Source organism: Bison bison, unplaced genomic scaffold (assembly GCF_000754665.1).
Source record: "Bison bison bison isolate TAMUID 2011002044 unplaced genomic scaffold, Bison_UMD1.0 scf7180017862695, whole genome shotgun sequence".
In the NCBI taxonomy this organism is placed as follows: Eukaryota; Metazoa; Chordata; class Mammalia; order Artiodactyla; family Bovidae; genus Bison; species Bison bison.
Window position 1 is genome coordinate 8,659 of NW_011493267.1, and position 13,615 is coordinate 22,273.

Below are 13,615 nucleotides of genomic sequence, written 5' to 3' on the forward strand. Positions count from 1 at the left end.
GTCAGTTTTCATTCCAATCTCAAAGAAAGGCACTGCCAAAGAATGTTTAAGCTATGCACAATTGTCCTCATCTCACACACTAGCAAAGTAATGCTCAAAATTCTCCAAGCCAGGCTTCAAGAGGACATGAACCATGAACTTCCAGATGTTCAAGCTCTGTTTTAAAAAGGCAGAAGAACCAGAGACCAGCTTGCCAACATCCGATGGATCATTGAAAAAGCAAGAGATTTCCATAAAAGCATCTACTTCTGCTTTATTGACTATGCTAAAGCCTTTGACTGTATGGATCACAGCAAATTGTGGGAGAATTCTGAAAGAGATGGGAATACCAGACCGCCTGACCTGCCTCTTGAGAAATCTGTATGCAGGTCAGGAAGCAACAGTTAGAACTGGACATGGGACAACAGACTGGTTCCAAATAGGAAAAGGAGTACATCAAGGCTGTATATTGTCATCCTACTTTTTTAACTTATATGCTGAGTACATCACGTGAAACATCAGGCTGGATGAAGCACAAGCTGGAATCAAGATTGCCAGGAGAAATATCAATAACCTCAGATACACAGATAACACCACACATATGGCAGAAAGTGAAGAAAAACTAAAGAGCCTCTTGATGAAAGTGAGAGTGAAAAAAACTGGCCTAAAACTCAATATTCAGAAAACTAATATCATGGCATCCAGTCCCATCACTTCATGGCAAATAGATGGGGAAACAATGAAAACAGTGCCTGACTTTATTTTGGGGGGCTCCAAAATCACTGAAGAATGTGACTGCAGCCATGAAATTAAAAGATGCTTGCTCCTTGGAAGAAATGCTATGACCAACCTAGACAGCATATTAAAAAGCAGGGACATTACATCGCCAATAGTGGTCTGTCTAGTCAAAGAGAGACATGACTACGGTTTTTCCAGTAGTCATGTATGGATGTCAGAGTTGGACTATAAAAAAAGCTGAGCGCTGAAGAATTGATGCTTTTGAACTGTGGTGTTGGAGAAGACTGTTGAGAGTCTTTTGGACTGCAAGGAGATCCAACCAGTCCACCCTAAAGGAAATCAGTCCTCAATATTCATTGGAAGGACTGATGCTGAAACTGAAATTCCAATATTTTGGCCACCTGATGCAAAGGACTGACTCATTGGTAAAGACCGTGATGCTGGGAAAAATTGAAGGCAAGAGGAGAAGGGGACGACAGAGGATGAGATGGTTGGATGGCATCACCGACTTGATGGACATGAGTTTGAGTAAGCTCTGGGAGTTGGTGATGGACAGGGAAGCCTGGCATGCTGCAGTCCATGGGGTCACAAAGAGTTGGACACGACTGAGCGATTGAACTGAACTGATACGTGGAATCTGAAAAAATGACACCAATGAACTCATTTACAAAACAGAAACATCTCACTGTATAGCACAGGGAACTCTACTCAATGTCATGTGGGCCTGGATGGGTCAGGAGTTTGGGGGAAGAATGAATACATATATATGTATGGGAGTCCCTCGATTGTCATTTATCCCGACCCCTTAAAAGACTGAATCTTCTTGGAACCCAGCAGAACCCTGCACTCATCCCCACCCCACCCCCAAGTACAAAGGCCCCTCCATGTCTTCTCTTTTCTAAACATTTTTACTGGAGTATAGTTGATTCACAATATTGTGTTAGTTTCAGGCGTACAACAAATTCAATGTTTCACACATCCCACACTTTGTTAGATTCCTCCCCCCATAGCTCATTAGAGAGTATTGAGTAGAATTTACTGTCCTATACAGTAGGTCACTGTTATCTACTTTATATATACTAGTATGTATGTGTCAATCCCAATCTCCCAGTTTATCCCTCCACACCTCACTCCCTGATAACCATGTTTGTTTTGTATGTCTATACCTCTATTCTGGTTTTGTAGTAAGTTCATTTGTACCCTTTGTTTAGATTCCACAGATAAATGAAACCCTAGATTTGTCTTTCTCTTCTGTCTCTTGTTGATAAAAAAGCTGAAGTCTCCCAGACTTCCCTGAGGCACAAAAGAAAGACTCAAGCATCTAATAAATAGGACAAAGGAACCACAGACAGTATCTGATGCACATTTCTGAGTTCTTTTAAAAAATATTTATTTGACTGCATTGGGTCTCAGTTGTGGCACATGGTATCTTTGGTGTGGCATGTGGGATCTTTTGTTTTGGCATGCCAGTTTAGTTGTCGTGTGGCATGTGGGATCTCAGTTTCATGATCAGGGCTGGAACCTATGTCCCCTGCATTGGAAGGGAAATTAAATTCCTAACCTCTGGACCACAAGGGAAGTCCTACATTTCTGAGTTTTACAGATACGTAACTGCCACCAGAGGGAAAAGGCCAACTGCATGATGACCCGACTGCACCCATGCCATAAAGTGCTTCATCTTGAGCCAGTACCGAGTCTGTGCCTAGGGCAGTTCCCGGAACTGGCCTTAAGAGAAGTGGATTAACACTACTGTTCATAATAGTCTGTATCTTTGGGGGAAGCAAAATAATCGTATCTTGTTCTGCCTGTGAACGTAAAGAGGCATGCACACCTGGTGGTAAAGAGATGCTACACAATAGCTGGGACATGAAAGCAACCCAGATGTCCATCAACAGATGAATGGATAAAGAAAATGTGGTACATGAATACAGTGGAATTGGAGCTGGAGTCAGTTGAAGTGAGGTGGATGAACCTCTCCTCCATTCCTGTCTCTGCGACCTAATAGCAGTGGCCGTCTGCACGGGTCAGTCTGTGAGACCTGGTCTCCTCCTTTGGGTGGCCTGAGGAGACTGAGGGCCAGTTGGGTTGGATGCTGGCTACCTAAGGGATGACAGCTGGGAAGGATGAGGGAACATGGCCCTGAAGGAACTGCCAACTGAGATGTGCCTCCACTTGGTCAGGACTGGGACCTTGAAGAGTGAAAGTTGTGCATTGGGACTTTGTCCTTTCTGTTCAGGACAGAGAATAACATTCATCTGGTAGAGAGGTACAGGAACATCGTTACCTGACCATGACCGGACCTCAAGAACAAAGGCTCTGACACTGAGAAGTCTCCAACAACTAACCATGCCCATCCCTCACCTTTTGCTTTAAAGGGACCTGCTGAAAGCTTTCAGTAACTCTGGGGTTCTTAGGGCATGAGCCACCCATCTCCTTGTACGAATTTGTAATAAACCTTTCTCTGGTCCAAACTCTTTATGTTTAGTATTGATGAGTTTCACTGTACGTTGGGCACACGACTTGTGATTTTTGTAACAAGACCATTGTGAAAGGCCTGTATTGAATGAATAAGATCAAAAGATTTCAAACTTCAAGTTTAAAGTCAAAGTAGTCTTTTCAAGAAAATTTAATTATTTAAATACACACTGGAGATAATGAAACATTTCCACACAAGTCCTTGTTCCCAGGATAATTGTGTCATGAGTTTTAACATATTTTGACTTTGAATTATTCTGCAGTATATAGTATCTCAGACGAATCTCAAAAAAACTGAAGACTTAGTTATTCCCAGTATAGTTTCCTCTGAAATGTGGTCCATTGGGAAAACTGGTTAAGAAATTTACCACATACTTTTTAAAATATTCTCCCCAATATGAATTATTTGGTGCATCCTGAGGACACACTGTTTCTTAAAGGTATTTTCACATTAAGTATATCTGTGTATTTTCTGTCCTGCATTAATTCTCTCATTATGCCAAAGGCACGGACATTTGAAGCTTTACAACATTCATTACAGTTGTAAGGGTGCTCTCAAATATAAATCCTCTGATGCTCCAGTTTTCATCTTTGGGTAAAACCACTAGTGTTGCACCCTTTTTTTGCCATAGAGTCATTTTTAAACATGGCTGTTCATTAGAAATACATCTGGAGAATGGCACTGAAACATGTATAATATCATGTATGAAATGAGTCACCAGTCCAGGTTCGATGCACGATACTGGATGCTTGGGGCTGGTGCACTGGGACGACCCAGAGGGAGGGTATGGGGAGGGAGGAGGGAGGAGAGTTCAGGATGGGGAACACAGGTATACTTGTGGCAGATTCATTTCGATATTTGGCAAAACTAATACAACATTGTAAAGTTTAAAAATAAAATAAAAATTTTAAAAAAAGTGCTTTAGAAAAAAAAATACATCTGGAGCTTTGGAGAAAAAAAGCAATACCTGGGCATTTGTATTTTTCAAAAAAATTCCAAGATAATTCTGTTATGCATCTGGATTTTAAAAAGTGATTACAGGTTTTTCCATTAAATGGCAATTTTGGTGATATAGAATTCTATTATTTTCTGTTGACCAATCATGATACAATGGTATTAAGTGAATAACAGTTACATAATCACAATAGTAAAAGATGTTTATCAGTTTTCACAATCAATAGCATCCAAGATTCAAAAATAATTATAATCGCAAGCCATAATAGGAACATGATTAACCTAACAATATAAAATAATTACCTACAATTTGGGGGATTAAGGAGAGTGATGTGGTAAGCCAAAGTGCATACATGCACATGTTTTTATTGGTCCAGCCAGTCTGTCTTTTGGTTGGTGCATTTAATCAATTTACATTTAAGGTAATTATTGATATGTATGGTACTATTACCATTTTCTTAATTGTTTTGGGTTTATTTTGTGTAGGTCTTTTCTTTCTCCTGTGTTTCCTTCCTAGAGAAGTTCCTTTAACATTTATTGTAAAAGTGGTTTGATGATGCTGAATTCTCTTAACCTTTGCTTGTCTGGAAAGCTTTTGCTTTCTCCATCATATCTGAATGAGTCTTGTTGGTTAGAGTATTCTTGGTTTGTAGGTTCTTCCTTTTCATCACTTTAAATATATAGTGCCATTCCCTTCTGGCTTATATAATTTCTGTTGAGAAATCAAGTTTTTAACCTTATGGGAGCTCCCATTTATGTTGTCATTTTCCCCTTGTTGCTTTTAATATTTTGTCTTAATTTTTGCAGTTTGATTACTATGTGTCTCAGTGTTTTCCTTCTTAGATTTATCTTGCCTGGGACTCTGAACTTCCTGGTAAGCTGACTATATTCTTTGCCATGTTAGGGAAGTTTTCAGTTATTATCTCTTCAAATATTTTCTCTGGTCCTTTCTCTCTCTCTCTTCTTCTGGGAACCCATATCATGCAAATGTTAATGCATTTAATGTTGTCCCAGAGGTCTTAGGCTTTTTTTTTTTTTTTTCAATTCCTTTCCCCCCTATATTCTGTTCTGCAGAAGTGATTTCCACCATTCTGTCTTCCAGGTCATTTATCCATTCTTCTGCCTCAGTTATTCTGCTATTGATTCTTTCTACTGTATTGTTCATCTCTGTTGGTTTATTCTTTAGTTCTTCTAGGTCTTTGGCAAACAGTTTTTTGCATCTTCTCCAGTCTATTTCTGAGATCCTGGATCATCTTCATGATTATTCTGAATCATGAATAATCTGGAAGGTTGCCTATCTCCACTTCATTTAGTTGTTTTTTGGGGGTTTTACCTTGTCCCTTCATCTGTGATATAATTCTTCTTCTTCACCCTAATTAACTTAGAGTAATGTGGCTTTTGTTCTAGCTGCTGTGGAATTGTGGTTCTTCTTGTTTCTTCTATATGCCCTCTGGTAGATGAAGCTAAAGGCTTGTGTAAGATTCTTGATGGGAGCGACTGGGTGGGAAAAACTGGGTCCCACTCTGGTGGGCAGGGCCTCACCAAGTAAAACTTTAATCCAATTATCTGCTGATGGGTGGGTGGGGTTGTGCTCCCTCCCTGTTGGTTGTTTGGCCTGAGGCAACCCAGCTCTGGGGTTTATGGTCAGGTTAATGGTGGCCTCCAAGAGGACTAACACCAAGGGGGACCTTCCCAGGCTGCTACTGTCAGTGCCCCTGCCCCCATGGCAAGCCATTTCTGACCCATGCCTCCAGAGAAGACCCTCCAACACTAGAAGGTAGGTCTGGTTCAGTCTCCTGTGGGGGTCACTGCTCCTTTCCCTTGGGTCTTGGTGCATGCCAAGATTTTGTTTGTGCCCTCCAAGAGTGGAATCTGTTTCCCCCAGTCCTGTGGAAGTTCTATAATCAAATCTTGCTGGCCTTCAAAGTCAGATTCCCTGGGTATTCCCAGTTCCTTTGTTAGAGCCCCAGGCTGGGAAGCCTGAGGTGGGGCTCAGAACTTTCCCTACAGTGGGAGAACTTCTTTGGTATTATTGTTCTCCAGTTTGTACGTCACCCACCCAGCCAGTATGGGATTTAATTTTATAGTGTTTGCGCCCCTCCTACCATCTTATTGTGGCTTCTTGGTCTTTGGACCAATGTCCTCCTGCTGATGGCTGTTCAACAGCTAGTTGCGATTTTGGTGCTCTTTCAGGAGAAGATGAACACTTGTCTTTCTACTCCACCATTGTGAACTGTAACTAGCATGCACATTATTTTTTTGTGGCTTCTCTCAAGGATGTATATTCTAAAGTTTAGTGATTTCTCTCCAATATAGACTCTATTGTTGCATAATATTTGAATTCAAGGGAAAGTCTTTACCATGTTTATTGTATTTTGAAGGTGTCAACCCTATATCGTCCCCCAATGTTTACTATATGGGTAAAATCCTTATCACACACTACACTTGTATGCTTTCACTCCAGAATACAGATCCCTTTATTTAGTGAAAAGTGAGCAATAATTTGAAACTTTGCCACATTCATTACATTTGTTTTGTATGGACTACTTGGTGAACCTGGAGTTTAAGGCAATAGCTAAAAGCCTTGCAAAACTCAGTACATCTGCAAGCCTGTATGGATTATGGATTATTGATGATTAGGGAGGTGTAAACCCTGAGCAAAAGTTTTCCCACACTCATGGAATTGGTAAAGTTTCTCTCCAGAGTGAATTCTTTGGTGAATCCTGAGGTAGGACTATTGTCTAAAGGCTGTGCCATACTCAATACATTGGTATGATTTCTATCCAGTATGAATCCTCTCATGAAGCCTAAAGTGTGAACACCTGCTAAAAAGCCTTGCCACATTCATTGTTTGTAAAGTCTCTTTCCAGTATGGGTCACCTGGTATTTACTGAGGCTTCAAAGGCTAAAGGATTTGCTACACTACACTTACTACGTTTCTATGATTTATCTCCAGCATGAATTCTTTGGTGAATAGTGATGTCAGACCATTGCTGAAAGGCCTTGCCACATTCAGTACACTTGTATGGTTTCTCTCCAGTATGAATCCTCTCATGATACCTAAGATGCGAAAGCTTGATAAAAGCCTTGCCACATTCAGTACACTTGTATGGCCTCTCTCCAGTATGAATCCTCTCATGATGCCTAAGATATGAAGGCTTAATAAAAGCTTTGCCACATTCATTACATTTGTAAGACTTCTCTCCAGTATGAATTACCTGATGGTAAGTTAGGCTTGAACGATCACTAAAGGCTTTCCCACACTCATTACATTTGTAAGGTTTTTCCCCGGTATGAATTCTCCAATGACCTGCAAGATGTGAATTGCGACTGAAGAACTTGTCACAGACCTCACATTTATATGGTTTCTCTCCAGTATGGATGATTTGATGTCTAGTGAGGTGTGAACTCCGAGTAAAGGATTTGCCACACTTGCTACATTTGAAAGGTTTCTCTCCAGCATGAATTCTTAGGTGAATTCTGATATCAGACCATTGCCTGAAGCCCTTGCCACATTCAGTACACTTGTATGGCTTCTCTCCAGTATGAATTCTCTCATGAAGCCTAAGGTGTGAACGTTTGATGAACGTCTTGCCACATTCATTACATGGGTAAGACTTCCCTCTAGTATGGACTACCTGATGGTTGATTAGGCTTGAACGCAAAATAAAGGCTTTGTCACATGCATCACATTTGTAGGGCTGCCCTCGAGTATGAATTCTTTGATGTTTTAGAAGCTTGGAATTACGGGAAAAAGCCTTGTTGCATTTACTACAATGGTAATCCTTCTCTCCAGTATGGATTACTTGATGGCTCCTGAGGCTTGAACACACCCTAAAGGCTTTGCCACACACATTACATTTGTATGGTTTCTCTCCAGTATGAATTCTCTGATGAGTTTCAAGGTTTGATTTTCTATTAAAATCCTTGCCACACTCATTACATTTGTAAGGTTTCTCTCCAGTATGAATTCTCTGATGAGTTGCAAGGTTCGAACTCTGACTGAAGTCCTTGCCACATGTATCACATTTGTATGGCCTCTCTCCTGTATGGACTACCTGATGTTTAGTGAGGTGTGAGACATGAGTAAAGGTTTTGTCACAGTCATTACACCTGTAAGGTTTTTCCCTATGCGCTTTACGGTCTTTTGTCAGTATTGAAGAATGGATAAAATTATTCCCATACATGTTAGAAGTGTTGGTTTGAACACTCGGAGGAATTCTTTGGAGAGCTGAAATTGAGGAACTATTGTTGATAACATTCTCAACTTGATTACATTCAAAAATTTTCCTTTCCATTCGAAATATCTGCAATTCATCCTGAAAGCTTAACGCAAGTTTATTTTCAATTGCATTGTTTCCTGCATTGCTTCTACCACGTTGATCTTTTCTATCAGTGAGCTTTTCATTATGGATTACAAGCACTCCTTTGTAATTTCTTTCATCATCTTTCCACTGACACTCAAACTCAAGCGTATTGCCTCGTATTTCCCTTAAGTAAAAATCTTGGACTCCATGGCTTTCATGTCTTCCCAAAATCACTGTTTGGAATGTATCTGTTGAGTTAGTGTTCTCCTTTGATTGTAATTTCTTGATAATATGTATGGGAGAGATATCTACAAAATACAAAAAAATCATAGGTATGTTATTAATTATAATTCATAAATATTTTATGTTGAAAACATATTATACCAAAAATAACACTTACACTGAATGTAGTTATGAAACTTCCCAACCATGATCTTCAAATTTTGAGAAACAGTAAAGAAATAGGATTCTTTAATAAATAAAGTATGTTCACATGAAATTCAAACTGATTTTAGCATAGCCTCATTTCAGACACTGTAGGACAAAAACACTCAGGTTGTGTAAACTTATGTTAGCTCTTAAAAAGTGGCTAATCTCATGACCATGAACCCAAAGCATATACATACTGACTGTAACTGACGAGAAACATATTAGACATATTTTCCACATACTTATTATACATAATCTACATACAGTATCTACATCATTACTGTATATAAATTAATACTTAAAATAAGTAATATAATGGTAAATAATCCAAAACAAGCTTATCTAACAAGTAACCTAAATAAATGGCAGTTTAGAATTGCAAAACAAATACAGCACTGAGAAAATAAAGAATTTACTAGGGATATTTAAAAAATGAAGTATTTTCCTGAATTACCTGTTATAAAAGCATCAATATCCATGAAAAACAGGCATTTTATAACATTAACAAGTAAATGTCAGTTATATTGCATAATATGTTCTGAAAGACCATCAACTGTAAATCACAATAAAAATTAATAAACACATTATTCTAGTAACCCTTTCTATTCTAGTAAAGCAACCCTTTACTATTGTAGTAAAACAACCAGTAATAAGTAAACATGTTGTACAACATTATATTCTATGGAATTCTAAACATTCTTCCTTAAGAATAAAGAAGAGAATTTCACCCTGGAAAGGGCACACAATATGAAAACTGTAAAAGGTATTGACATAACTGACTTCTAAAATATTAGGTCAGGAAAATATATAACATTATGAGAAAGATGGAAGGCAAAAGGAGAAGGGGGTGGCAGAGGATGAGATGGTTAGATAGCATCACCGACTCAGTGGACATGAATTTGAGCAAACTGGAAGATATGAAAGACAGAGGAAGCTGGCATGCTACAGTTCATGGGGGTCGCAAAGGGTTGGACATGACTTTGTGAATGAACAACAAAAGAACAGAACCTGAAGAAAGAAGACAAAAGTCACATGATTTCATGATTGCCATTATATAATAACCAAGCAGAGCAATTTCTTATCTATGCAGTGCCCTTTAATTCTCCAGCTTATTGTCCCCAGATATGTAGTATGAAGTGTGTGCCTAAAATGTATATTAACTAAGGTCACAGACTACATTGTTGAGGACAAACTGCAAAATAAGAGCATATAAACTATAATGCACACAAAGGGATATAGCATAACAAAACATGACAAAGTAGATATATATCATTAAACAACAGTAACTTAGAGCTTTTCTATAAAATATGCAATATTATTATATATAAGCTATCTAACAGTACATATTTGTTTTAAAAGCCTGAGGTAAACTACCATTATTTTTCAAATGAGGGCACAAGACTTAGAAGGCTATGTACATAACCCAGAATTACAAAGAAAGTGAAAGAAGCAAGAGCTTGATGCTGGGAGTCCCTGGTGGTCTAGTGTTTAGGATTTGGCACTGTCACTGCTATGGCCTGGGTTTGATCCCTGGTCAGGAAAGTGAGTTCCCACAAGTTCTGAGATGTGGCAAAAATAAAAAAATTTTTAAATGAAAAATAAGTAAAAAGACTCTTTTCAATATACATGTACCCCTATGTTCACAGCAGCACTATTTATTATTATAAATAGCCAGACATACAAACAATCTAAATGACCATCAACACATGAATGGATAAAGATGTTGTGTGTCTACACATATAAATACACACACACACACACACACATACACACACAAACACTGGAATATTACTCATCCATAAAAAAGAATGAAATAGTACCATTTGCAGCACCATGGATGGACCTAGAGATTATCATACTAAGCAAAATAAGTCAGAAGGAGAAAGACAAATATCATATGATATCACTTGTATGTCCTATCTGAAATGCAGCACAAATGAACTTATCTATGAAACAGAAACAGACTCACAGGCATACAGAAGAGACTTCTGGTGGCCAAGTGTGCATGCATAGGGACAGGTTGGGGGTTTGCAAATAGCAGATGCAAGCTATTATATATAGGACAGATAAAGAACAAGGTCTTACTGTACAGCACAGGGAACTATATTCAATATCCTGTGATAAACACAATAAAAAAAAGAATGTATACATATGTATAACTAAATTACCTTGCTTTACATCAGAAGACAATACAACACTGTATATCAACTATACTTCAATTAAAAAAAAAGTCTCAGGGTGTGTGGGGGGGGAAGTTTCTGTCACCAAATAACCCTACTCCATAAGGAGAGTCCCTAGAAGTTGTCTATCCCTTAAAAGTGTTATTATCACAGCAAAAAAATATAGGATAAAATCTCAGATCCTAGGAATGTGTATTTCAAAGGCAATCATCAGAGGCAACTTAAGACAATAGGCAATCAGGAAAAGTCTACATTCCCAGACCAGGTAGAGCAGTGGAAGAGTGATGAAAATACAAGACAGGAGGGGAGGATCCTGCAGGATCTTGAGATGTGCGCTCTCCTCACAGACACTGAGTTAAGAATCTCAAAGGCCGACATATGCTCCCCATGTAGGACCTAGGATCAAAGAGAAGATCTGTCTACTGTCTTTACAGTTCTCCTACATAACAATCCCAGAAGGAAGGGCTGAGGGATCTGAACAGGCAGATAGGGCTTGAGACAGCTCCGTGCAGGTTCTAGGGTGAGAGATAGAATCAGAGAGCACCAGTGGTTTCCTACCTCCTTGACTACGTCTTCCTAGAAGAGTGAGTAGGGATGGAACTAGGACAGGTGCTGAGCGTGGTGCTACAGAGCAGTTCAGCTCTTACTTGCAGGGACCAAGAACTGAGCAGCCAATGAAAGCACACACAGAAGTGGAGATGCAGGGGCAAGAGACCCCTCTGAAAGAGCCCATCCCACGTTCCTCAAAGTCAAGAGATAAAGCTGACAGGAGTCAAATGACAGGCTGTTGTAGATCATATAAAGACCTTGCCTTTGTCTCTGTAGGAGCTGTGGCACCACAGGAGGACGAGATACATTTTACATACTAAAGAATGGAGTGAAACAATGGGGAGAACAACAATTTCCTCTGAGAGTTTACCAAAAAATAAACTGTTTTCCCACAGAACTCTTCCCCTTGGGGAGAGATTCCCTGAAACTATTAATGGTGCAGTTTCTTCTCCGTTCATCTGAGATCTGACCTGTGTCTACACATGGTACTTTCCACCCCTTTAGTGGTTTTTCCCTTTTTTCTTTTTCTTTTTTGCTATTTTCACTTCCCTCTCCAGGGTCCAGTGCTCTCTTTTCTTTACTCCAAAATGGACATAAGAATAGTCAGGTCAGAAAAAGAAATTATTGCTAATTGCAAGAAAGAAACATCACATGCTATATTGTTTCCAGAACCCCAGCTCTTTGTTCAGCTGAGGAGTGAGGACAATATGGGGCGGTTGTGGAAAACACTTCAATCCACAGCTTGCCTCCTTCTGAATGCACAGGGGAATCGCTTCTTAGCCTTTTGGCTAAGATCAAGTGAATACACAGGGAAGAGTGTAATATGCAGACATCTTGCTTGTAGTAAAAAGGTAAGTGGGACTTCCCTGGTGGCTCAGTGGTTAAGAATCTGCCTGCCAGTGCAGGGGACACAGGTTCAATTCTTCATTCAGGAAGATCCCACATGCCGCAGAGCAACTAAGCCCGTGCACCACAACTGCGGAGACCCTGCGCCCTAGAGCCCGCCTACCACAGCAAGAGAAGTCACCACAATGAGAAGCCCGAGCACCGCAACTGGTGAGTAGCCCCTGATCACTGCAACTAAGAAAGACCCAGCACAGCCAAAAAATAATAAATAAAATTTTCAAAACAGGGAAGTGTAGGTTTTAAGTTTGCTACAGGCTTTATGCATTTTCAAGCTCTGGACGCACCCTCGAGGTATCATAACACGGGCAGATCAAAGGAGGAAAGGGCAATTTCAAAGTCCTCATGCCACATTATGAAGCTTTTGGCCTCTGATTCAATAGAGCTTCGAGCTCAGCCAAGCAAGGTAGGGGCTCCAAAAAGGCATATGAGGGAAAATGTAAAGATACCCAAGGACAGATCCCAACTTGAGAGGGAAGTGATCCTCACCCACAGAGAGCAGGTTCCTGTAGGTCTCCAGCATCACGTCCCAGTACAAAGTCCTCTGCGCAGGGGCCAGGCATTCCCACTCCTCAGGAGTGAATTTGATGGCCACATCCTCGACGGTTATCTGCTGCTGAAATGAAAACACATATCATCAATGGGGTCATAAGGAGAGCTCTTATCTTCATACAAAATGAGAAGAAATTGATTCAGTTGAAATGTGTATTCTGACAGATTCATGTAAAGGTATTTAGAGCAAAAGAAGAGATAAGAAAGCCTTCTTTAGCGATCAATGCAAAGAAATAGAGGAAAACAACAGAATGGGAAAGACTAGGGATCTCTTCAAGAAAATCAGAGATACCAAAGGAACATTTCATGCAAAGATGAGCTCGATAAAGAACAGAAATTATATGGACCTAACAGAAGCAGAAGATATTAAGAAGAGATGGCAAGAATACACAGAAGAACTGTACAAAAAAGATCTTCACGACCCAGATAATCACGATGGTGTGATCACTCACCTAGAGCCAGACATCCTGGAATGTGAAGTCAAGTGGACCTTAGAAAGCATCATTACGAACAAAGCTAGTGGAGGTGATGGAATTCCAGTTGAGCTA

At 39.7% G+C, this 13,615-nt stretch overlaps 1 protein-coding gene across 2 annotated transcripts in view; it reads right to left on the reverse strand.

The window, feature by feature from the left end:
- Positions 1 to 4,298: 4,298 nt before the first annotated feature.
- The window catches only part of LOC104983461 (zinc finger protein 160-like), a 26,123-nt gene continuing 16,806 nt past the window's right edge, over positions 4,299 to 13,615 (reverse strand). Inside the window, exons 4-5 of one of the 2 annotated variants that reach the window (XM_010832898.1) lie at positions 13,005 to 13,128; positions 4,299 to 8,762 (exon numbers count right to left, since the gene is read on the reverse strand). In XM_010832898.1, the coding sequence (XP_010831200.1) occupies positions 7,087 to 8,762; positions 13,005 to 13,128 (1,800 nt within the window). In that variant the 3' untranslated portion in view covers positions 4,299 to 7,086. Of the gene's footprint in view, positions 8,763 to 13,004; positions 13,132 to 13,615 lie in introns of both variants that reach the window. The other variant, XM_010832897.1, reaches the window with a different exon arrangement.